The sequence below is a fragment of the Sceloporus undulatus genome, chromosome 2 (assembly GCF_019175285.1).
Source record: "Sceloporus undulatus isolate JIND9_A2432 ecotype Alabama chromosome 2, SceUnd_v1.1, whole genome shotgun sequence".
Lineage (NCBI taxonomy): Eukaryota > Metazoa > Chordata > Lepidosauria > Squamata > Phrynosomatidae > Sceloporus > Sceloporus undulatus.
This window is the reverse complement of record NC_056523.1, coordinates 11,804,409-11,831,121: the sequence shown is the minus strand read 5'-3', so window position 1 is coordinate 11,831,121 and position 26,713 is coordinate 11,804,409. Positions and strand designations below refer to the sequence as shown.

The 26,713-nt window shown below is 43.9% G+C and overlaps 1 protein-coding gene across 1 annotated transcript; it reads left to right on the top strand.

The window, feature by feature from the left end:
• The first annotated feature begins 425 nt into the window (after window positions 1-425).
• LOC121921953 (steroid 21-hydroxylase) lies at window positions 426-26,255 on the top strand. The gene is made up of 10 exons (XM_042450732.1): window positions 426-651; window positions 3,299-3,388; window positions 7,657-7,811; window positions 12,364-12,459; window positions 14,770-14,871; window positions 16,550-16,636; window positions 18,099-18,302; window positions 20,756-20,925; window positions 23,430-23,533; window positions 24,748-26,255. The coding sequence occupies exons 1-10, from the start codon at window positions 426-428 to the stop codon at window positions 25,008-25,010; spliced, it is 1,497 nt and encodes a 498-aa protein (XP_042306666.1). The 3' UTR covers window positions 25,011-26,255.
• Window positions 26,256-26,713: the final 458 nt, after the last annotated feature.

Genomic DNA, 26,713 nt, shown 5'->3' with positions numbered 1-26,713 from the left:
GGAAAAATACAGCAAAATGCCGGAATCATTCACCTTGGCACCTCAGCCCTAACCTTTAAAGTGTCTGCGTGTGAAATGCTTTCCATGCCCTGCCGTTTCTGGGTAATGCCCCCAAGTTGGTGCAAAAAGTGATTTATTATTATTATTATTATTTTTCCAAATGATAAATCTATCCTTTGCTCAAGGTTGTTCACTGGCCGTGTTGTCACAGAGTGCAAAAGTGTTTTGGAAGAGAGGGGCCTTCAAGGGATGGAAGGGTGGGTGAATCTGACGGCTGGTATAAAGAGAGAACCGCTGCCCAGAATTGGGGGTAGAAACAACTTGTGGGCCTGGAAGTCTGCTGTGCAGAGGATATTGCATGGGAGGTGCTGTGGGTGATTGTTGCTCTCCTTCTTTGCAAGAGGTGCCCGCTTGGACCCACCATCATGCTCACTGCTCTCCTCTTCATCATTGTCCTTCTGGCAATTGCCCTGTTGAGCTGGCGGCACATGGGGCACTGCCAGGGGAAAGATTTGAGGGATCTACCCGGCCCCAGGGCTTTGCCTCTCATTGGCAACCTCTTCCACATGCTCCAACCTAACCTCCCCATCCATTTCCTCAAGTTGGCCTGTCAATATGGACCGATCTACCGCCTGCGCCTTGGGAACAAAGGTGAAACTGGGCATGTCACTGGTGGCATTGGGGTGGCTGATTCTAATCCAAAAAAGTAACTTCTTGTAGTTGGGGGTGTGTCGGTTGGTTGCGGTAGTCAGCAAGGGGGCTAACATTTCTCTGTTTGTCAAGACTGTTAATTGTTCTTTGTATTTTTATGATCTATGCTGCCTTCACAACCTATTTTATATTGGTACTTTTATAGTAAGTTTTTCTATAGTTTTAATCTGGACTGGTTTTATCTGCATTGTTTTTACACATGTTGTTGGATGACTTGAGCCTCATTATTGCAAGAAAGGCAGAATATAAATGAATAAAATAAATAAATAGCTAAGTTTATTTCTTTGTTGTTGTTGTGTGCCTTCAGGTCATTTGCACTCATGGAGACTCTAAGGCAAAGCTACCCACCCGGGAGTTTCTTGGCAAGATTTGTTCAGAGGGGATTTGCCTTCCTCTGAGGCTGAGAGAGTGTGACTTGCCCAAGGCCACCCAGTGTGTATCCTTGGTGGAGGAGCATTGGAACTTTGGTCTCCAGGGTTGTAATCCAGTGCTCAAATCACGACATCATGCTGGGTCACTTTTATCTCCTTGCGTCTACACTTTTTAGGGGCTTGCCTTTGTTAATTTTCCTACTTTTGATGTTGCTTTTTATAAAATCATCCACTGTGCAGTTTTTATATAATTAATTTAATCTGTATTCAAAGGAATTTACAAATATTTTAAATGGATAGTGGCTCCTGACAACTTTTGCCTTTGGGAAATAGGAAAGGCAGGGGGTACAGAAACCAAATCTCAGGATCAGGATGGGGAAAGTGTGGTCTTTCAGGTTTTGGACTGAAATTCCCATTATCTCTCACCATTGTCTATACGGGCTAGGGTCTGATGGGATTTGCCATCAAACAGCTTGTGGAAGGCTGTATGAATATTCCCCTTCTCAGTTTTGGAAGGGATGAGCTGGGATGGTTTTGGCAGAAGACACAATGAAGAGACGTTAAATAAATCTCCCCTTGCAGCCACTTCAGTTGTGTGCAGCCAAAATTGGCTTCTCAGACTTCCTTCCTTCCTTCCTTTTTCTTTTTCCCCAGACTGGGAATGCATCTACACTGTAGAAATAATGCAATTTGACATCATTTTAATTCCCATGGATCCATCCTACAGAATCCTGGGATTTTTAGTTGGTGCACTCTTTGGCAGAGAAGGTTAAAGACTATATAAAACTACAAATCTAGGATGGAAGTGGAGTCCATAGCACTTAAAGTGGTGTGAAACTGCATGATTTCCAAAGTGTAGATGCACTCCCCCTTAGTCCCAAAAGTGTGCTACAAGATGCCTTTGCACATTGATCCAGACGAACACAGCTATGTCCTTGAATTCTGTTATAATTTTTATCGCAAGTCACATTTGGTCAGCCTCAGGAAAAGCCATGGCAAACCTTCTCTGGACAAATATTGCCAAGATAACCCCATAATAGGTTGGTTTGCCTATTATGGAGATAATTTGGAAAGGACGTGGAGGCACACAACATACCCAACACATCTGTATTTTTTGGGTCAAGTTTTGTGCACAAATTTCTTGACTTATAGCCTAGTATATACTGTATGGTATTACTGCAGTATGGTTTAGACCTATGTCAAGTAAATAGGGCTGCATCCACACTGTAACAATAATGTAGTTTGACACCATTTTAAGTGCTGTAGCTCCATCCCATGGAATCCTGGGATTTTTAAGTTTACAAGGTCTTTTATCCTTCTCTGCTGAAGAGTGCTGGTGTTTCACAAAACTAGAAATGCCAGAGTTTGGTAGGATGGAGCCATGACAGTTAAAATGATGTTGAACTGTTTCATTCTCTAGTGTAGACAATACTTTAGTTAAGTATACTTAATCCAATAGTTGATAAAAAAAATCCCGCCTCTATTTTCATGTTTCTTAAAAGGAATTAAACACTTACTTTTAGTAACTTTAGAAAAGTAACTTTAGTTACTTTAGAAAAGCACCCAGATGTTACAGGCTCAAGGGCTGTGATTTTCAAAGCACTACCTTCTCCTCTACTAGAGCCAGCATTTGAACTTTTTTGCCTTTAGCAAGGAACATGAAACGTAAGCTGCACTACAAAAAGGTGAAGTTATAGTTATAATGTATACACTGCTACCTCGGGTTACGAAATTAATTCGTTCCGCCATTCCTTTCGTAACCCGAAAATTTCGTAACCCGAAAAGGCTTTCCGTTAGCACTGGAAAGCCTATAGCTGCACTTTGCAGCATTTGAATTTCGCGCCGAAATGAATTTCGTAACCCGAAAAATATTTCGTAACCCGAAACAGTTTTTCCAACTTTTTCGTATATCCAGGAAATTTTGTAACCCGATCATTTTTCGTTCCCGAGCACCATGTATCTTCATTTTTGGAAAAGACTAATTGCAAATAACTACTTGTCTGTAACTATTTGCTCTAACTCAATGTGTACATTCCAAGTACAGGTCACCTATTTTCTATTTAACACACACACACACACAAACACACACACACACCATTAAAACTAAGCCTAGAATGAGCGAAGAGATGTTTTGGTACTATTATGGCAGAAATTAAATGATCTAAAACAGATTTTCAATTTCCTCCCTACCCCAACTCTTTGGTGGTTCCTGCTAGACGTGGTTGTGCTGAACAGCTCAGAAGTAATTCGCGAGGCACTAATTCGGAAGTGGTCTGACTTCGCTGGACGGCCTCACAGCTTTGTTGGTAATATTGTCCTGGTTGAATGGGAGGTTTAAAAGGCTGGGATGAAATGGCAAGATGCCCATAGAGTTTACAAGTCACAAGAAGCTTTGGTTTATGTTAACCAGGGTTTGTTGCTTCAGCTACAAAGCACATCGATGACAACCGAAATAAATAAGTAAACAATTGAGTCTGTAAATATTTAATAGAATGCAGTGCACAACAGAGACAAAGTTGGTTTTTATCCCTAAAAATAATTCAGCATGTTTTGATTATGTTTATATGTCTTTCTTCAGTTGCTATTAGAAAAGAGCAACATATGCAATGGTAAAGTACAAGAACATCCAAAATCCATAAAACCGTGATACCTTTATTGGGCCATCAACATGCACAATTTGGGATTTTGGATGTCATTGTACTTTGAATATGACCGACGCCTGATTTCTGGCTATGCAATGGTAGTTATTGTACTAATTTTAATTTTATAATCTTTGCACTCTCTGTAATTGCCTAATATTTATGCATTAAATATTTCTAAGATCCCTTGAAGGTGGCCATACAAATATTTTCTGGCCAAAATATGTTGATTTGCTTTTTAAGACTCAAACCCAAATTGTAGCTTGCATTCCTCATCTGGCATTTCTAATTTGTTTATTTTGTGGTTATTTTCTATCCCTTTTATCAGTGCTTTCTTCAAGGTGAGCAGTCTGGTGGTGGCGGGGAAGCAAGTCATGGTTGTACGTTTGGATAGTATGACAAGCAATGGCTTAAAGAAGCCTGAGTTTGTAACACAGCAAGAAACCATGGGTTCAAAATTGTGGCTTATGGCTCATTAACAAACCATGGTTTGCTAGCAGAGGAAGACTAACATCACAATAAGCAGGTTTCAGCAACCCAAAACATAGTTAGTTATATGTAAACACAGTCATAGAGCCAATTCAAACATAACACTAAACCATGGTTAGTTAAAACACACTGAGATTAATTAATGGTTTGATAGGCTAATTTGTTGACTAACAAGTTAGTTAATTTAAACAAAATGCCACCAAACAGTGGCCAACCAAAAATTGGACTACAACTCTGTAGACCAAGGTTTGATTCGCCTCTCTGCCATGAAACCCACTGGGTGACCTTAGGCAGGTCACATTCTCTCAGCCTCAGAGGGTGGCAATGGCAAACTTCCTCTGAACAAATCTTGCCAAGAAAACCCCAGGATAGGTTCACCTTCGGTTCACCATAAGTCGAAATGACTTGAAGGTATACAATAAGTCTTTTACTCAATACCATGAGGACTGGAACCTAGCTCTGAAGGAAACATATGGCCCTCCAGTTCTTGTTGGAGGGCATACGCTCTGACTGCCTCCATTTGGCATAGAGTGTCTTGATTATTCCTCTACTGTCCCGCTTTTCCAAGCTGCTTTTGAAATGTCCCATGTCCCCATTCCTTCTCCCACTTTTCCTCTTTGTCTTCAGCTTAATCTTCAATTGTGACAGACTGAGTTGCAAATGCAAAAGTGGTTTATACTCAGTTAACTCAGCAGGGAGGAGAGGCAAGGCAAGGGCAGAAGCCTGCCCTTCCCAGGAGGCTCAGGCAAAAAGCAAATAGCTGCAGCCTCCCCTAGCTTGTGTCTCCTTCTTCACTAATAACTTTTCCTTTCTTGACCATACGCTGATGTTGCTTGGCCACATGTGTCCCAGTTTTCATTGATGAATTGTTGGAAGGTGTGAGATTGCCAAGGAGACAACTGGTTGTAGTGCTTTGAACACTGAACTATGATTTGAGATCAGGGTTTGAATCCTGGCTTGGCCATGTAAACCCACAGTGATCTTGGGCAAGTAACACTCTCTCAGCCTCAAAGTATAGCAATGATAACCCCCCTGTATATACTTGCCAAGCAAACCCCATCATAGGGTTGCCTTAGGGTCACCATGAGTCGGAAACGACTTGAAGGTACACAACAACAACAAAAGGGATTGCAACACTCAGTATGCCTCACCATTGACTATCCTTGGCTAGAGTTAGTAAATGCTGTAGCCCTCCAGATGTTGCTGGACTGCACATCCCAGCAACCCTAGCCAAGGCAGCCAATGGTGCGGCATACTGGGAACTGCAGTCCAGTAGGCAGAGCTCTGCATAATTCCCACTCAAGCTTTTAGGGTAAGAAGGGCAAGGCTGCTGTGCTTTACCAGAGCTTTGAAAAGTTACTTATTTGTACTCCTAATGTCCAGAATCTGACAACCAGCATAATGAATGAAAACCTCATCCTTTGGCCTCTCCTGGTGTAATCTCATTTCCTATGGACAGATTTTGACACATGATAATTGTCTGAATGTGTTGGCACTGTCATTGGGATGGTACCTGCCTTCTACCAATGGACAAAATCTGAAGCCAAAATTTCGTATTAGATTTTACATGCAGGGAAAGAGAAGCAGAGGGCTAAATTACATGTGACAAATTGGAGGCATTGGGCATTTTCCAGTTCCCAGATATCTTGACCGCAGCTCAACATGGCTCATACATCCTTGGAAACTGTGTCAACAGGAAATATTGCCTGTCCAAAAATGGAAAAAGAAAACCCTGGCCTTATCAGCAGCGCTGGTGTTTAAATCAGCGAAGTATGCCAAATAATTTGTTTTTGAAAAGTCACCAGTTTAATGGAATTGCATAATGCTCAGCATTTGTTTTCCAGATCAAGATACTCCCCCTGTTTTTGTGTGGGACCTTGGCTGATCTTCAGGGTTTGTCCTTCTCTCTTTGACGTGTACTTTGCACTAACAGAGAGACTGTCCTAACCTAGGGTGTATTTATACTGTCGAAATAATGCAGTTTGACACCACTTTAAGTGCTGCAATTCCATCCTTGGGATTCCTGGGATCTGTTATTTTTCAAGGTCTTTAGCCTTCTTTGTCAAAGCCTGCTGGTGCTTTGCAAAGCTGCAAATTGAAGGATTCTTTAGGATGAAGCCGTGGGAATTAAAGTGGTGTCCAAATGCATTATTTCTACAACATAGATGTACCTCTAATGCTGGCCACTTAGTGACAACAGTTATCAAGGTTATTCTCCATTTTGAGATGAAATCTTTTCTTCCCCTGCCAACCTCAATCCTTCCAAAGAGTCACCTTCTTTAAAGGTTTTTAAACAGAGGTTGGATGGCTATCTGTCATGGGGGGGTGCATTTATTTTTTTAAATTTGTGGATGGCAGAATGAGGTTGTATTGGATGGCTCTTGGAGGTCTCTTTCAACTGATTCTATGATTCCAACATTTTACAGTTCAAAACTAGGATGTGTGGCCAAGCAACATCAGAGTGTGGTGAAGATGATAAAATGACTCCAAAAATGAGGAAGAACACACAAAATAGACAAGGCTGCATGAGTTTACTTTTGCCTTAATCTCCTGGAAAGGAAGAGACAGTATGGTGTAGTGGTTTGAGCATTGGACTATGGAGTTTATCACACGGGGGATAATTGGAAGTATAAAAGATGATGAACCTGTGATAATCCCACAATTGCGCTAATGGTTTTCACACAACGTTGTGTTCAAAGTGCCATTAACCCGTGAATAACCAGGCAAGAAACAGCAGCAAATCATTCACAGGATTTTTCCATGAATGACTTTTTGCTGTTTATTGCCTGATTATTCTCTAGTTATTCACAGGATAATGGCTCTTGTGTTAATCTCATTTTAATTGTGTTTTAATGTCAATTGTGCAATTTTCACGGGTTAATCATTGCTTAAACTCCATATTTTTCCCCATGTGATAAACTCCCAAGTCAAAGCTGCAAATGTGGAGGGCCACCTCTTTGTTGTTAGTCATCTTGAATCACATGAGCAAGTGAAAAAAGAGATACAAATGAATGAAATAGTACATAAATAATAATAATAACTATAATATGAAAAGCATAATGGTTGTAATTTGGTAGAATTAAAAGATATAGCTGTACTAGTCTGCAGAAACAGTATGTAGAGAGATCTTGCAGCACTTTTTAGACTAACTGAAAGAAAGAAGTTGATAGCATGAGCTTTCCTAGACTTAAATCTACTTCCTCAGATGCATTTGGATTTTGAATGTGAATTAACATTTTCACACACCAGTGCCATATATAGATCTGTCCTTGGCTTTCCACTCCGCCAAATGCATCTCAGGAAGTAGGCTGAAGTCTATGAAAGCTCATGCTGCCAACCTCTTTTTTTCAGTAAGTCTCAGAGGTGCTATGAGCTTCTAACCTATGTTTGCCATCCCTTTCTTTCCTTGTCTCTTCCACCTTCTTTTGCCCCAACCACACCTGCAGGAAACCTGGTTTCAATGGGAGGCAAGGACCTCTCCCTTGGCGACTATACCCCGACGTGGCGGCTACAAAGGAAAATGGCCCACACAGCCATCCAGCGCTGCCTACGGGGCGACATGGAGCAGATTGTACAGAGCCAGGCTCAACACCTCTGCAAAGTGAGCTGAACAAACAACAACCTGGATTAGTCTGTAAAGGCACATGTCTGCTTACCTGTATATAACTGTCTGTGGGCTTATTTACACTTGGCAAAATACTCCGAGTTGCCCTATAAGTATTCTGGCTCCTGCATTCCCCCCACCCCCAAATTTGCCCCCCCCTTACCTTCTGCAAGACTGTGGTGTCTGCAAGCTGGCCAGCACCACCATTGCGGGTGCAAGTGATTCTGAAGTGAGGATGGGGTACCCAGATGTGGTCTGATCTCATAGTGACTTGTGTCTGCAAAGCAACTCTGCAAGGACACTGAGTAGGCAGCCACCCATTAACACCTGTTGTCATCACGTGTTGCTCTGGGTTTTCTGCAAACCCCTGAGCAAAAGGTAAGTCTTTTTAATGCAGAACAAGAAGTGGAAACCCTGAATTGACATTCTGTAAGCAGCCTGGACTAAATCCAGGGTTTGGTAGTGTTAGGGTTGCCATTAGTCCGGACCTCCAAACTGGGACAAATGTAGGACAAAATTTTCAAAGGTAGGACCTTTTTTTTGGGTCCTACATTTGAAAAAGAGCCTCTCTGAGGGGAGGATTCCTTCTCCTCCTGGGCTCCATTGGAAGCAGCCCAGGCAGAGAAGGAATCCACCCCCAGGGAGGCTTTCTTTTCCCCCTGGGCTCCATTTTTGCCAACGGAGCCCAGGGGAGAAAGAATCCTTTCTGAGGGGAAGATTCCTTCTCCGCCTGGGCTCCGTTGCAAGCAGCCCAGGCAGAGAAGGAATCCACCCCCAGGGAGGCTTTCTTTTCCTCGCCTGGGCTCCGTTTTTGCCGGCGGAGCTCAGGCAGGGAAAGAAGTCTGGCCTCGGCAGGCGAGGCTTCTTTCCCTCCCTCGGCTCCAGCGGAGCCAAAGAGGGGAGGGAAGCCCCCTGCCAAAGGAGAGAGGCCTATAGAGGCCTCTCTCTCTTTCCCCCGCCACCACTGTTGCACACTTTGCAAACAAGGCCCGGGGGCGGGGGAAATCCCGGGGGCGGGGCCAACCCGGGGCGGGAATTTCCCAAAACTGGGAAATTCCCGCCCACAGGCGGGATATGGCAAGCCTATGTAGTGTAAACACCAGTGGCCAGTCTTAGGGGGAATTCACAGTATAGAACAGTGATTCCCTAACTTTGGTCCTCCAGATGTCTTGGACTTCAGGTCCCAGAATTCCTGGCTGTTGGCCAAACTGGCTAGGCCAGGGCTTCTGGGCACCAAAGTCAAAAACATCTTGATGACCATACTTTGGGGACCACTGGCATGGAGATAATGTAGACAGTCCCTGCGTTGTGGTTGCTAGGCCAGGCCTCCTTGAAATTTCAGTGCCAAGACCTGGGGACAACCTCTTGTGAAGTTACAAGAGTGATGGTACAAGAGGAAGCCCCTGGGGATATCACTGATGCACGATATGTGAAGCATCAAACACCATTGCACAGAGTATGCCATTCTGATAAAAAAACGACAAGTCTGAAAAATGATGCATACACATACGAAGGGTTCAAGAATCCTAGAATCCTAGAATTGTAGAGTTGGAAGGATAACAAGAGACACCAAGTCCTAGATAGGAGAATAATAATAATAACAATGATGATGATGATGTTTATTTGTATTTTCCTGCTTCTCCCGGTGGATCGAAGTGGGCTTACAAGCAAAAATCTCCATACAGTGGCAATCATGTCTAAAATACATATCATAAAAACATCAAATATGCTCATCCAACTTCTGTTTAAAGCAGGGGTCGGCAACCGACGGCCCGGCGAGGCCTTGGGACCGGCCCTGGGCTGGTCCTGCCACCAATTGCCGCCCCGCTGCAGCCTTCCACGCCTGGGGGCAGGACTTTCCTGGTTTGGGGCGGGTCCGCACGGTCCCGCCCCGGTTTGCCCTTTGTCCCGGGTCCCCCGCCCCTCCCGGCGACAGAGGCCAGGCAGGGAAAGGAGCCTCGCCTCAGCGAGGCTCCGTTCCCTGCCTGGGCTCCTCTGCCAGCAACGGAGACGGCCAGGCAGGGGAAAAGAGCCTTGCCTCAGCGAGGCCCCGTTCCCCTGCCTGGTCACCTCTGTCAGTGACGGAGGTGGCTAGGCAGAGGAAAAGAGCCTTGCCTCAGCGAGGCCCTGTTCCCCTACCTGGTCTCCTCCGCCGGCAATGGAGGCGGCCAGGGAGGGAAAAGAGCCTCGCCTCAGCGAGGCCCCGTTCCCCTGCCTGGTCTCCTCCGCCGGCGACGGAGGCGGCCAGGAAGGGGAAAGAGTCTTTCCTCTTCTTTCTCCTCTTCCTCTTCTTCTGCCTCCTCTCCTCCTCCTCCTCTTCTTCTTCCTCTTCTTCCTCCTCCTCTTCCTCTTCCTCCCTTCCTCCTTCTCCTCCTCTTCTTCCCCTTCTTCTTCTTCTCCTCCTCCTCCTTCCCCTCTTCCTCCCCTTCTTCTTCCTCTCTACTTCCTCTTCTTCCTCCTCCTCCTTTTCCCCTCTTCCTCCTCTTCTTCCTCCTCTTCTTCTCCTTTACCTCCACCTCTGCTTCTTCCTCCTCTTCTTCTGGTGTTTGGCCAGAAAGGGAAGTACATTTCTGCCATCTGTCTAGGAATAATGCCAAATGTCCTCCATTTTGATGATGCCTAAGAAACATGCATTTATATTAACATTTTTAAAAAATCATCAATTTTTTCACGTGGCCTCCATTTTAAAAAATGTGTCCTACATTTGAAAATTTTGTTCAGCCCCCCAGTTGTCTGAGGGACAGCAACCTGGCCCCTGGCTCAAAAAGGTTGCCTACCCCTGGTTTAAAGACTTGAAAAAAGGGAGATTTGACCGCACTCCAGGATAACCTGAAATTGCTCTCCTTTGCCCTGAGGACTGGAGAAGAAGGACCAAGCCTGGAGACTAAGGGATGCGCTCAGAGCCTAGAGCCCAGCCAGTGAGGAAGTTAAAAACAAAAGTTGGGAGCACATGGAAGGCCAGTGTAGTGTAGTGGTTTAAGTATTGGAAACCAGGGTGCAACTCCCCACTTGAGCATAAAAACCCACTGGGTGACCCTGAGCAAGTCACACTCTGTTAGCTTCAGAGGATGGCAACGACAACCACAACCCCTCTTAGAAGAAACTTGCCAAGAAAACCCTATGGGTTTTATCACGCAGGAGGGATTCCATGCAAAAGGGGGATTTAAAGTGAAATCCCCTCACAAAAGCAGATTTATTATCAGATGACATCCAGGTTAACCCGACATTAACCTGGACAGAAAGTAGAAAAGACACGCAAAAGCCACAATTGATTTTAAGACAACATCACTGTTAAGGTGCATTAACATGACCTTATCCTGACTAGAAAGTAGACAAAACACGATTCTTTTTACTTCCGGAAAATCCTGAAAGTAAAAAGAATTGTATTGTGTGGATTTTCTAGCTGTTTAATGTCATGTTAACCCCACTGTGTCTGAAAATCAATCACACTTTTGCATGTCTTCTTAGGGTTTTTTCAGGTTTTAAATGCCATTTCTGTATGATAGGTCTGCTTCAGGGTCACCATAAATAAAAAATGACTTGGAGGCACATAACAACAACAAGGGAGCACACTGTCCTTCCTATATGTATAGTTGGACTTCAGCTTCCAGCTGAAATAGTTTCTTTAATTTCCAGTTTCCCCCCTTTCATGGGGGTCCTGTGCCCCTAATCCCAGCGAATGTGGAGGGCCCGCTGTACTGTTACCTGTAATAAGTTCTTCTCCGTTTCAGCAACAGGGATCTAACAAACGTATATTTCAGAAGTAACATAATGAGTAATGAGTGGAAATGAAGTTATCTTATAGGCATTTTTATCTTGCTTTTCAACTTTAGATTGTTTTCTTTTTACTTGCATTTTTACAGTTTTCACATTTCATGCCATTCTCTTATCAATTATTTTTTATTAAAAAATACTAACAAGCTTTACTTTTTAAACATTGTTACGTAAGTAATGGCAACAGGAATGCGTAACAGGAATGAATTACCCAGATTATAAGACTGGAATTTAGCTTTAAGCACGTGACACAGCCTGAGCAATAAGGACTAGAAACTTCACCAAGTTTCCCCTTTTTGGCTAAGATTTAGCCCAGTAAGTTATTGCTATCCATTTAATGTCTGCTACGGTCTAATCTGTACAGAAGAAATAATGCAGCTTGACACTGCTTTAACTAACTGCTACGACTCTGTGCTATGAAATTCTGGGACTTGTGATTTTGTGAGATATTTAGCCCTTTCTGTCAAAGAGCTCTGGTGCCACAAAAAACTACAAATCCCAGGATTCCATAGCATTTAGCCTTGGCAATTGAAGTGGTGTCAAACGGCATTATTTCTACAGTGCAGACTCATGTCCAATGATTAAAGTGGCTTTTTGCAATAAGGACTAGAACCATGGCTTTTTTTGTTTGGAGTGAAAGGTGACATTTCAGGAAGGCAAGGCTCCTCTGCATCCACTCCTTGCTGTCATGTGAAACACATTTCAATTACAGCTCTTGGTTTTTTTCTGAGCCCTTTTAAGTGACACTTTCTCTCTCTTTTTGGGCTCCCAACAGGTTTTTCATAGTTATGAGGGGCAACCTGTGGATGTGGCTCATGATTTTTCCCTGCATGCCTGCTCTGTTATTTCTACCATGCTGTTTGGACCTTTGGTGAGTCTGTAGGAGGGAACCAGAATAGGGTGAACAACAATTCTGTCTTCCCACGAATCTCGTTTTCCTTCCAAGTGGTTTGGGACCTCAATATTTGAAGGATCAGCTTTCTCTAGTTATGATGTCCTGAGAACCGAGAGTTCATCTACACAGTAGAAACAATGCAGTTCGACACCACTTTAAGAGCTGTAGCTCCACCTTATGCAAAATAAAAATGGGTCATTAGGATGGCAAAAACAAGATGGGGTCATGTAATATTCCGTACTCAAGAAAAGGTACAACGATAATAAACGTTTTATTACATGAACAGATTGAGCTAACCATTATTTTTCAGTAACACAACTCATACAAAAAATTAGGAAGACATAAAGGGGGGTTGTATTTCACTATGATCGCACCATTACTTCATTTCTCCAATGAAGTAATCTTATGAAGCAAATTTCAGCCTTTCAGTATTTTATCATAACATTTCTCACACTCCATGATACATTTTGTTTTCTTGTGCTTTGGTTGTTGTTTTGTTTTGTTTTATGACAATCACAATTTTGTTTTATGACAATTTCAAACAGGGATATTCAAACTATTTTTGCAACATAACAGGGCAATTTCCTTGAAGACGGGACAAAACTGACATTTATATTAAAATGACTGGACAGTCTGGAAATAGGAAAAAACAAAAATGGTACTATCTCATTTAAAACAATACGTATGGTTAGCCTAATCTGATAGATTCCTGGGACTGGTAGTTTTACAAGGTCATTAGACTTTCCTGCCAAAGAATGCTGGTGCCTCAGAAAACTACAAATCCCAGGATTCCTTAGGATGAGCTACAGCATTTAAAGTACTGTCAAACTGCATTATTTCTACAGTGTAGATGTATCCTCAGTTTTGCTAGAGAGAGGCTTGCCAATGTCGGGGAGTAGGAGAGGGGCCTCTCAGCTATAGCCCTCCCTCCTCTTGTGGTTCTGCATGAAATCAATCCTGGATTTGGTTTGGCACCAAGTTTCACATGGTTTTAAACTGTCTTAACATTTTAAATCCGTTTTCATTTATTAAATTGTGCAATATGCTTTTAGCTTGTGATGATGATGATTTACGGTCAGTGTGCATGGCACTGTACAAAAATAAAATACAGTGGAGCCTCCACATTCACTGAGGTTAGGGGTCCAGGCCCCTGTGAAAGTGGGAAAACTGCAAATAAAAAAATACTCTTTTTTAAACCTGGGACAACATTTCTCTAGCTTCTCCAGGGCACCCCTATGGTCAACATCTGCTTGAAATTGGCCACAGAATTGCACTGAAGGACCTACAAATGTCTAGAGAAGTGTTCTCTCTAGGATTTTCTAGGTTTTCTGCCATGACTTTTGGTGGAGGTTAGCCACAGAGTCGTGCTGGAGGACCTAGAGATTCCTAGAGAGAACATATTAAACAAATCCGTGAATAATCCAATCCGCAGAAGTCAAATCTGCAAATGTGGAGGGCCGACTGTAATAAAATAGATAACCCTGGCAAAGTTATTGAAGGTGCATCTACGCTGTAGAAATATTGCAGTTTGACACCATTTGAAGTGTGATGGCTCCATCCTATGGATTACTGGGATTTTTTGTTTTTTTGCGTTGAAGAGAACAAAATGACAAAGGGAGAGTCATAGCATAGTGCAATGAGCTCTGAAGATGAATCTCCAGGGTCCTTTATTTATACAAATTAGTAATAGATAAACATATCAATCACTGGACTACCACATTGTTTATTATATCAGCTTTGCATGTAGTTGATATCTATTGTAAAGTCGTAAACATGATATATGCTAGTCTGTTCCATCTTGATAAGGAGCTGGTCAGTACAAACTTCTTTCTTCTTACTTAACTCAGCATATCAGCCGGCACACATCATCTCCCATGTTCAGCCACCCATAATGTACTCTCTGTGACTGTCCACCCATGTGTGCATGGGCGATGTCTACAATGCGTTCTTTCGTCTTCTCTGCCAAGGAATGCTGGTGCCTCACAAAACTAGAAATCCTAGGATTCTGTAGGAAGGAGCCATGGCACTTAGAGTGGTGTCAGACTGCATTATTTCTACAGTATGAATGCATCCACAATCCAATTTTTAAAATTGTATTAATATACTTAAATTGATTTTTCTGGTATACCATCCTGAAAACTTGTGGTTTAGGATAGAATACACACACACACAATTATATTAAGTGCTTTTGACTGATCTGACAGAAAAGAGATTTGTTGATTTCCCAGTTAGCAATGGCTGCCATTTGTTTTCTCCAGGTTAATCTCTTCTATTTCTCCATGGTAGGACATGGCCAGTGTTGAAGAAATGCACGATTGCATGATTGAGCTGGTGAAAACATGGAGTGCGGTTCCTATCAAGCTTGTGAATTCCCTGCCCATCCTCAGAGTAAGGAAAGGAAGATGAGTTCAGAGGCTTAACAGGGACATTTTAGGCAACATCTCAAGGTTTCATTTTGTTTTGTTTTGTGGAGCGGCGGGGGGGGGGGGAAGAGAATCACATTGGAACATAACAGCTTAGAAAAGTTTATTTTTTTGCAAGTAGAGGCTTGATTTATCTTCTAAGAATCTTGTTGACTTCAAAACTGTCTCTTCTCCTGAAAGCAAAATAAATAATGGGCAATTGAGTAAGTGACATGCTGTGGATGTCACGGAGTGCTTGATGCCACCTCCAACTGGTGTGCCAGCTGTGGCTTTTCATGGAGAGATATCATCTAGACTCCATCCACACTGCAGAAATAATCCAGTTTGTCACCACTTTAACTGCTATGGCTCCATTGTATGGAATTCTGTGAAGTGTAGTTTTGTGAGACATTTAGCTTTCTCTGTCAGAGAGTTCTGGTGACACAACAAACTACAACACCTAGGATCCCATAGCATTGAGCCATGGCAATTAAAGTGGTGTGAAACTGGATAGTTTCTGAAGTGCTAATGCAGCCTTAGATACTGGTCACTCTTGATTAGGCTACTGCAATACACTATACGTAGAGCTGCCCTTGAAGATGACTCAAAAACTGCAGCTAATGCAAAACGCAGCAGCATGATTTCTGACTAGTATACCATATAAACAATACATAACACCAGTCATGAAGGAGATATGCCAGCTGCCAATTTACGTCTGGTCTGAATTCAAGTGATGACATTTAAAGCCTTAAAGGCTTGGGGCCTTGATGTTTAAAGGAGTACCTCTTCCAAGATATACCTGCCCCAGATTAAGGTCAGATGGGGTGGGGACTACTTTGGGCCCAACTCCATTATGGAGTGGGAGGATATGGAGAGAGAAGCTTCTCTACCGTTGCCTCCAGTTGTGGAATTTCCTCCCCTTAGTGGTCCGATCGGCACCGACGTTGTTCAAGACAGGATTTTATAGTAAAGCTTTTTGGGCTTAATTTACTTTAATCATATGTACACTTGTTTTTAAATGCTACAACATTTTAAGATGTTGCATTTAATATCCAGTCATTCTGTTTTAGCTATGCTATTGTTTCAACTTGGAATAGCTTTATATTGTTTATTGTTTCATTTGTACACTGCCCTGAGTTCTTATGATAATGAGCAGAATATCTACGAAATAATACTGCTTCAGGTCTTATGTTAACAATCTACATTTGGTAACTTTATGAATCTATAGTAATGTTGCGAAAATGTGATGAAACCTTGTGAAGATGTGCATCTGGGCAAAGGCCAGAGTGCTTCAATGTACATTGGAAACAGGGAGGCTTGGAGATGTCTTGTTCACAGAGTCACCAAGAGTTGAGGTTCCATGAAGGCAGCTAAGGACATCAGGAGCAAGCCCCAAGTAGAATGCCAGCCAACATTTTCTTCATATACTTACGTATACTTCTAGAAATTTTAGTCAGAAAATTGACCCCAAAGTCCTGGGTCAGCTTATCCAAAGGGTCAGTGTAAGTACTGTACTTTAACTCTTAACAACAATAACAACAACAAAAAACACATCTCTTTCTCTGAGTAGAGTAGGTTATTCCGTGGTGCGTGCCTACCCCTGCTCTACATGTCTGTGCCTTTGAAAACCACTAAATTCTGGACTCTTGGTTGCTGTTCCTTAGATTTTCCCCAACGCCACACTGAAGCACTTGCTTTCCTGTATTGAAAACCGAGACTCCTTGGTCCAAGGCCAGATGGAGAAACACCAGGTGAGAATGCTTAGGATGGACTGAGAATTGGGTTGGGATTATTTGATGTTGGGGTAGAGATGGAGGGGCAGAGTTCTGTGACTTACAAGTGAAGGATACTGAGAAACAGACTTTGCTAAGTTGTTCTTTATTTTATTTTATTTTATTTTATTTTAATGTGTCATCTTTCTCCCAAGATGGACCCAAAGTAGCTTACAAAGTTTGTTTTGGGTGCCAGAACTCTCTAAAAACCTCACAAAACTCCAAATCCCAGAATTGCATAGCATGAAGCCATGGCAGTTGAAGCAGTGTCAAACTGTGTTAATTTTGCAATGCAGATGCAGTCCAAGTAGTCAAATACCTGTTTGAATGAAAGGATCATTGCCTGCTGATGAAAGAAGGGCAGAGAATGGACTAGCCTAGCACAATGTGGAAGGGAGTTCCAGAGGATTTTAGAAGTCACCAAGAAAGTCTGCTCTTTTATTGTCACCAGATGAGGCTATGATTGTGGTGGGACTACCAGAAGGTCCCCCTGCTCAGGATCTGAGGAGTCTGGCAGGTTCATATAGGGAGATACCGTCTTTCAGGTAGTCTTGACCTAAGCTGTGTCGAACTTTACTGTCCATAACCACTACTTTGAATTGTGTTGGGAAACATACTGGTGGTAGCCAGTGGAGGTGTTGTGACAAAGGAGTTATGTGTTCCCTGCAAGGGAACACATAACTCCTTGTTTTTGTTGTGTGCTGTCGTTTTCTGACTTATAGCAACCCTATTATGAAGTTTTATTGGTAAGATTTGTTCAGAGGGTGATTTGCCATTGCCATCCTCTGAGGGTGAGAGAGTGTGACTTGCCCAAGGTCACCCAGTGGATTGCATGGCTGAGTCAGGATTCAAACCCTGGTCTCCAGAGGCATAGTCCATCACTCAGACCACTACATCTTTAAAGCAGGAATTGAGTCATTGGTGGAAACTGTGACCCTGCAGATGTTGTTACTTTGATTCTTGCATACTGAGGCTGCGCTGCATCTGTGCACTGCGGAAATAATACAAGTTGACACTACTCCAATAATAATAATATTTATTTGTATCCTGCCTCTCCCTAAGGATCGAGGCGGGTTACAATAGAGGATAAAAATACATGATACAACTGTTGGCAACATAACCCAATCCCCCCAACCATCCACCCTCAACTCTAACCTCTCCCCCTCCAGTCCCACTGAGTTAACTGAGTGCAAACTACTCTTATACATCAAAGGATGGCAATGGCAAACCCTCTTTGAAGAAACATGCCAAGGGTCACTCTTAGGGTAGCCATAAGTCTCAGAAATGACTTGAAGGCAAACAACAACAACAAATAAAGGTTGGGGTCATGGTTGTGTATCCCCTCCCCCTGGCCTAAGACTAGGGACAGCCCTTGGTGTTGACCTAAAAACTGACATACATTCAAGGTATTTATCAATCCTTTTGTGTCCTACATCCTCAGGAGTCCCACCACTCCTCAGAGGCACGAAACATGGTGGGCCATATGCTGCAGTTCCTTCGTGACCATAATATCAGCAAGTCAGGGGAGACTGGCCTCCTCCCAGAACATGTCCACATGGCCATTATTGACCTTCTCATTGGAGGTACTGAAACCACAGCTACCTTACTGACCTGGACTGTAGCCTTTTTGCTCCACCGCCCACAGGTAGGATGAAATTGTGGGATGTATTTGAGGGAGGGAAGGTGGGATTAGGAGGGTGTTACCAAAAAAACCCCAGGTAGAGTGGATTTGCAGGGTCCCCACCAACCTTATAGTGTTCCTTCAAATGTTGGGGAAATCAGCTTTTGCAAGAGGCTTGGGTAACCTTTGGACCATTTGCACCTGTGTATAGCAGTACTAAGTGAAGAGAACTCTAGGTCTGGGGTGAATTAAGAGATTTTTTTTTTAATTTAGAAAAATGCATTTTTCTAAATAAAAAATGTAATCACACTCTGTATTAAAAATAAAGAGTGTAATCATGTACACATGCATATATACACACACACACAATAGCAATTCACACAGACACAGCATCTAGAGCTAACTGAAATATGGAAAGATGATACCAGAGTTTTAGGGGTTTTCCAGGGGGATTGTAATTACTTGTCCATTGAGTAGACCATGGAAGGCTGGAATGGGTCAGACTGGGAGGTCTGAGGACAACACAGTGCAGAGGTGCATGCTGGCTGTTTTTACAAAGGTTAGATTTTGGAGCTATTTTTATACCTAAAATCTAGCCCCAAGGCTGGATGTCCTTTCCCAGGAATCGACAATGGGATTCCAGAGTGGTTGATGGCTTTAATTTTATCGCATGAACTTTAAAAGCGTTTCAAGCCTCCCTGGGATGGAGTTGTGATGGAGGCGAGGATTATTGCATGCTAAATCGCCACCTAATCACCACCTGCCATCAGCCTGGTCCAAGCCGTGTCCTAACCACGCTTCACCAGTACTTTTTAGAAGTCAGAAGCTTTCCAGATTCTAAAAAGTTCAGGCGGAGCACTGGGACCTGGGCTGATGGCAAATGTTTCCCATCCATAGTTCAGAATGTCATTTCTTGTGTTTCATATATTTATATTCTGCTCACCCACACATGCATCTAACCCTGGAATTTAAAACAGTTTATACAAGTTTAAACAGATATAGCTAAAAAGATGTATCATACAAAAGCTAAAATGCAGTTGAAGTAGCATGCCAATTGAGAACCACATAATGTAGTGGTTTGAGAGCTGGACTCAAGTCACACCCTCTTAGCCTCAGAGGATGGCAATGGTAAACCCCTCTGAAGAAAGTTGCCAAGAAAACGCCATGATAGATTTACCTTAGGGTTGCCATATGTTGGAAACAATTTGAAGGCACACAAGAACAACAAAACATGCCCATTAAAATAAAGAAACAAGAAATTCAGACAGTACTGTCCAACATATTATTAAAGGCCTTTGCCCAATGAACAATCAACCCTCAAAGGTCTGCCAAAACAAAAAGTCTTCACCTGCCTATAGAAGAATAGCAAGGAGGATAGCAACTGATCTAGTTTAGCCTCTCTCAAGAGTTCCAGAGACTAGGAGCAGCTGCTGTAGCCAAGGGTCCGTTAGGGGAATTATATTAGGTTGTTATTAGTCCAAATATTGCAAGAGGGGGCTGGCTACAAGAGCCCTCCGAGATCGTCTCCCTATCTGTATACCGAGTAGACCAGGGCCTCCCAATAACCGAAGCTGAGACAGGTTATAATAACTAAAAGTCTACTTTATTGAAAAAGGGGAAACACACACACAATGCACACACATACACACATTCAAGGCTCAGGAAGAAAGGTTGGAAATGTGGAAAAGATGTTCAGGCTTTGCTAATGGTATACTTACCAAGATGTAGTCTTCCTCCGGGAAGCGAAATGGGGTGTTGGGCAGTGAGGCAATCTGCTCCGCAACCTGGGTTTGAGCAGGAAAGCCGGCCACCAGATCAAAGGTCTGACTGACGTGGAGTGGGTAGACCTTGAAAATGGCGCGCTGAGCAGCAAAAGTGGGGACCTTTTATGGGCCAAATCTGGCCTGAGGGCAGAGAGTTTTGGTGATTGAAACAAAGGTGTTTAATTGCTTTCTTTCACCTGGATGTCTGAGTCTGATAATATCTATGACTTAAGCTGTTTGGACAACAGACTTGAGGAGGGGGCGATTACTCCAGGGAAGGCAAACATTTACTCTTCCTGGCTGAAGATAATCCCTTCTTGCGACTTCCCAGACCTTCTGAGATGTTAATGTGGCTGTTTGCCTAAGGAATGTGGACATGTCCTGTCGCTTTGCCATTAATGGCGGGCAAGCTAGGAGTCTGGCCAGGGGTCATGCAAGGGTTATCATTGATTCCAAAATTTATATGAAACCAGCATGGGTAACACTGCCAAGAAGCCCCTCTCTGTTTTCCCACCAGATGCACCTGTGGAGGTGGTGGGACAGAGAGATGGGCCTCCCCAGAAGTTTTCAAAACTCAGGTAGGCTCATATGTGGAGACATGTGAAGAATTGTTTTATCTCATGCTGTGGGAGTTGTCAACATTTGAGGGTTTGGCACTCTGTTTCCTCACAATGTTGTTCCTTTGCTGCCCTGTCCCCCTTCTCCCTCCCCAAGATCCAGGAGCAAATCCACAAAGAGTTAATGACAGTTGTAGGACCTCATCGTGAGCCCACCTATAGTGACCGAAAGCATCTGCCCTACCTCAGCGCCACCATCTGGGAGACCTTGCGCATGCGTCCTTCGGCACCCCTTGCTTTGCCTCACATGACTACCCATGATACCAGGTACCAGTTTTCCACAAATCATACTTTGACATTAGTCACACGTAGAACCTAGACATAACCAAAGGGTAGCAGCCACTCTCTGGTCCCATGGCTGACACACTGTGTGAGAAGAGCCTGCATCTTAGATGGCTAAATGTTGCCATGTACAACTGGCTTGGGTAGGCTTACATGTGTGTGCCTTACAATAACATCCAAAATCCACAAAACAGTGATACCTTTATGGGATTAACTGAAACGCACAAAATACTGGTTGCAAGCTTTTAAACCTCCACTGGCATCTTCATTAGGCAAAGGTGTTGATGTTAGTCACAAGCTTGATTTTGTCAAGATATGGTTCTCTGTTTATCTGAAAGAGATCTAGGAGCCCTGGTAGATCACAGATTGAAGAGGAGTCATCAGTGTAGTGCAGCAGCTAAAAAAGCCAATGCAATTCTGGACTGCATCAATAGAAGTATAGTCTCTAGATCGAGGGAAGTCATAGTATCACTCTGTTCTGCTTTGGCCAGGCCTCACCTGTAATCCTGTGTCCAGTTCTGGGAATCACAATTCAAAAAGGATGTTGACAAGCTGGAGCGTTTTCAGAGGAGAGTGACCAAAATGATGAGGGGTTGGAAACCACTAAGCCCTATGAGGAGAGACTTAGGGAGCCGGATATATTTAGCCTGGCGAAGAGAAAGTTAAGAGGTGACATGATAGCCCTGTTTAAATATTTGAAGGGATGTCACATCGAGGATGGAACAAGAATGTTTTCTGCTGCTCCAGAGACTACAACATGGAGCAATGGATGCAAATTACAGGAAAAGAGATTCCACTTAACATAAGGAGGAAGTTCCTGCCAGTAAGAGCTGCTTGACAATGGAACATACTCCCTCTGAGCATGACAGAATCTCCTTCTTTGGAGGTTTTTAAACAGGCTAGATGGCCATCTATCTGGGCTGCTTTGATTGTGTGTTCCTGCATGGCAGAAGTGGGTTGGACTGGATGGCCCTCTTCCAATCCATGACACTAAGATTCTAGATAGTACTACAGGGAAATTCATGCAGGCAGTCCCCTTTTTCTGGCTATATGGGTACTCCAGGACTTTTTTTTTAAAGTTCCATTAGGAAGACAAAAGAAGATGCTTCTCTTGAGGTCCATGTTGCCTCAGTCTCAGTTGTGGGTTTTGGGTGTTATTGTACTTCACTACATAGCCAACACGGCTCCCCCTGGATAAGTGTGCTAATGCCCAGGCTTTTACTATCCAGTCTGGAGGAGGGCTGAATTTCTAATTTGGCATGGGTCTTGGGAGGGGGGAACCAAACCACAAGGGAGATGGTGGAACAGTAGAATAGAAAGTCCAAAACACACTGCAGAAATAATCTACCTTGAGACATTTTTAACTGCCTTGGCAAAAGGCTAGGGAATTCTGGGAACTGTAGTTTTGTGAGACATTTATCCTTCTCTGTCAGAGAGCTCTTGTGCCACAATAAGCTACAATTCCCAGGATTTTTCAGTATTATGCTATCCACTACAATACATTTGAAACAATAATGTGTACATTTAACCAAGAATAGTAAGATATGAACTTTGTTATCATTCTTCCCCCTCCCGCCGCTATAAAGGTATGTTGCTGTTGTGTGCCTTCAAGTCCTTTCTGACTTTTGGCAGCCCTAAGGTGACCCTATCTGTACCTCTAAAGTCACTTGCTAAGAAACCCCCATGATAGGTTAGCCTCAGGGTTGCCATATGTTGGCAATGACTTGAAGGCACACAACAACAAGGAAATGACTCAGTCATTGTCAGAAATGACAGTCTGGGCTCTGTGCTTGGCAGCTGGCCATCAAGGTAGTTGGTACCTGTAAATTGTGGATGCTTGTGGTCAATGAGAACAGAAAACCAGAGCGAAGAGGAAAGGAAGAGGGAGCCATTGCCCTCAAAATTTTTGGTTGGCTAGGAAATGACTCAGGTTGCAGAGTCTACGGACTTTATCAGACTGGCAAAAAAGATGGGAGCATAGTGGTATGCTCCCATCAATATGTACACAATAATGCAAAGAATATCACACAACACTGCACAATATTGTTATTATCCTGCGATGATCCTGTGAATGAAGAGGCATTCTAGCACCACTTTTTATTCACGAGAAAATCCCATGAATAAAAACCAGCACTAGAATGTCTCTTTATTCACAGAATGATCACGAGATAATTGCGATGTTGCACAACATTGTGTGATAATCTTCACATTATTGAGCGATATTGACAGGAGCATACCACAATGCTGCCATCTTTTCTGCCAGTCTGATAAAGTCCTCCCTCTCATTATGCTCTATACAATCTGGACTGTGCACTTAAGATGGTGGCCAGCATTTGAGATTAATTGGTAACAGTCAATCTTTGATGCTTACAATGTTTGAGACCAGAGGGAAGAGGAAGCCAGTACCATGAGGTCTGTGAAATGATGTTTGTCCAATTGTTGATTTTCTTTCCTCTCCTTCCCCACATCTTCAATCCCTTCCTCCCCAGTCTGTCTGGTGTTTCCATCCCCAAGGGGACAACAGTCATCCCCAACCTCTATGGAGCCCATCATGATCAAAGCATATGGCCAGACCCCCAGGAGTTCAGACCAGGTATTGTGGGTGAGAGAGAGAATGGTGGTGTGTTTGTGTGTATTTGAAAGAGAGAGAAAGGAGGAGGAGGAGAGGAAGAGCAAATGTGTCCGGCTGCATCTTTGGCGGCTGCCACATTATAGAATTAATGCAATTTGACACTGCTTTAACTGTCATGGCTCTATCCAATGGAATCTTGGGATTTGTCACTGGTTGTGGCACCAGAGCTCTCTGACAATGAAGGCTAAATATCTCATGAAATTACAGATCCCCAAATTCCATAGCATCGAGCCACGGCAGTTAAAGTGATGTCCAACTGCATATCCTATAAGTCGAGAAATTTTTGCCCCCAAATGGTCACCAAAATCCTGGGATAGAAGTATACACGGGTCAGTAGGGTCCTCTGACCAAGCGCCCAGCTGGGGAGATGCTGGGAAGGGTGCGTGTTCGCCCCTCACTGCCGTCTCTCCAGCTGGCCTCCTTTCTCCTGAGAAGGGAAGCCGGCTAGAGAGAAGTCAGGGAAGGGCGTGCGTACATCCCTCGTAGCCTTCTCTCTTGCCAGCCTCCCTCCTCCTGAGAAGGGAAGCCGGCTAGAGAGAAGGCAGGGAAGGGCGTTCATTTGCCCCTCACAGCCTTCTGTCCAGCCGGCCTCCTTCCTCCTGAGAAAGGAAGCCGACTAGAGAGAAGGCAGGGAAGGGCGTGCATTCGCCCCTCACAGCCTTCTGTCCAGCTGGCCTCCTTCCTCCTGAGAAGGGAAGCTGGCTAGAGACAAGGCAGGGAAGGGCGTGCGTTCGCCCCTTGGAGACTTCTCTCCAGCCAACCTCCCTCCTCCCGAGAAGGGAAACTGGCTAGAGAGAAGGCAGGAAGGGTGCGCATACATCCCTCATAGCCTTCTCTCCAGCTGGCCTTCCTCCTCCTGAGAAGGGAAGCCGGCTAGAGAGAAGGCAGGGAAGGGCGCGCGTTTGCCCCTCAGAGACTTCTCTCCAGCCGGTCTCCCTCCTCCTGAGAAGGGAGGCCGGCTAGAGAGACGCTGATCATCCCGGAGCTTCTCCCCAGCTGGGCTGCCCCCTTAAGACTGACCCTCGACTTATCCACGGGTCATATAAAAATCCCAATTTCTGCTCCCAAAAGTTTACCTCGACTTATACATGAGGTCGACTTATACACGAATATATATGGTACCTCTCCTTGACTTACACCTTCTTTTTTAACTAGATCTTTCCTCTCCTCCTCAGAGAGATTCCTGGAAAGCAATGCCATGGCCGAAGCCCAGCGGCACTTGGTGCCATTCAGCTGTGGAGCCCGGGTTTGCTTAGGGGAAGCCTTGGCCCGCATGGAGTCCTTCTTCTTCCTCACCTACCTACTGCGGGATTTCCAGATCTTGCCCTCTCCATCTGGATCATTGCCTAGCCTCCAGCCACGCTGTGCATTTCTCATGCATTGCAACCCATTCTTGACCCACCTGGTGCCATGGGGGGTGGCTGACTCTGCAGAATGAGGTCTCTGCATGGCAAAGGAACACAAATGCCAGGGTTGTGGTGGTTATTGTGTGGGACTGGGGAACACCCAGGTTCATATCTTCATTGAGCCAAGGAAATCATTGGGGGACTTTTGGCCAGTCACTCTCTTTGACCTGACCTACCTCACAGGGTTGTTGTGAGGATAAAGTGTGCAGGAGCAGAGGCAAGTACACCATCTGAATCCATTAGCAGAATTGTGAGAAAGAAATACAGTCAGCCCTTTGTATCTACACATTCTTTATCCATGGGTTCAAACATCCATTGCTTGAAAATATTATATGAGCCTGGTGCGCCGGCCTGGCCATGTACTAAGGTTGCGCAGAGGCAGAGCGTCAGCACACCCCGCAACCCTAGTATGTGGTGGCGGCATCAGCATGGCAGCCTCCTGTCCACATAGGGGTCACCATGATGATGTCATGCATACGCCGTGACCAAATGGTGCGGCATGTGTGTGATGTCTCCGTGCTGCCCCAGGCCACTTATGGCAGCCTGGCTGTGACATGGGAAGGAGCTCCAAAACAGAGCTCCTTTTGGGCGCCACATCGTTCCCGCAGCAACCAAATGGCTGCAGGAATGATGCCCAGGAGAAAGGGGTCAGGCGGCCCCTTTCTCCCATGGCTCTGGCTCCCAGGGTGTCCAAGGGCATGAAGCCCCAAGCACATCCCTTTTCTGTGCCACGAAGAAGCAGCATTTTGCGGTTTCTCCATGGTATGGAAAAACTCCGGATTGGAGCTGCAGGGCTGCTGGTGAGGCTGTCCTGTCCCCAGTCCGGAGATAAAAGGGGTGGTATTACCACGCCATTGATTCTCAAATGCAAACTTTGATTTTGCCATTTTATATAGGGACAGCATTTTGTTACATCATTGTATATTATGGGATTTGAGCATCCACAGATTTTGGTATCCACCAGGGGTCCTGGCTGCAAAAACCTAGCAGAAACCAAGAGCCTACTATATAACTAATAAAATAAATAGATAAAACTCTCCCTCTTCTGTCCCATTCTTCTCTCCCTGAATTCTCCATAGAATTCTGCCACAGTGCCCCTGGTCTTCATTGACTTCTCCTAACCTGCATGGAGTGTGAGTTACATTGGAGTAGTGTGCATTTGACAAATGCTTGATTTTCAACTCTGTGCAGAATTCTTAAAAAAAAATCAGACAAAATAAATGAGTGTGCTTTCTTTTGAAGATCCTGTTTTACAGTATGAGAAGTATTGGTTTAAAACCGAGTGCCATTTTTCTGTTGTTTTAATTTAATGACACAATTACAATAATAATAATAATAATAATTTTTATTTCTACCCCGCCTTTCCACAGGTGTGATCAAGGAGGCTTACAAAAAATGAAGGACAATAAAATACAGTTAAAACATCAGAGTATAAAAAATTTAAAACGACATTACAAGGGGATATGAACAGGAATCTATACAAATCACATTCATCAGGGGCAGAATAAGCGACACTATTTACAATAATCTGGGGTCAAGAAAAACAGAAAAACAAGGGGCAGAAAAAGAAGAACACTATTAGCTAAAGTGAAAAAGCCAGCTGAAATAAGTATGTTTTTAATTGTTTCTTAAAAGAAACTAGTGATGCAGAGGAGCGGAGCTCTATGGGAAGCTTATTCCACAATGAGGGGGCAACAACGGTAAAAGCCCTCTGTGAGGTCCTCGTCAGATGAAA

Coding starts and splice junctions, on each gene's coding strand:
- LOC121921953 (XM_042450732.1), top strand. CDS start 426: ATGCTCACTGCTCTCCTCTTCATCATTGTCCTTCTGGCAATTGCCCTG. Junction 652..3,298: donor CCTGCGCCTTGGGAACAAAG/GTGAAACTGGGC, acceptor GGTTCCTGCTAG/ACGTGGTTGTGCTGAACAGC. Junction 23,534..24,747: donor CCCCCAGGAGTTCAGACCAG/GTATTGTGGGTG, acceptor TCTCCTCCTCAG/AGAGATTCCTGGAAAGCAAT.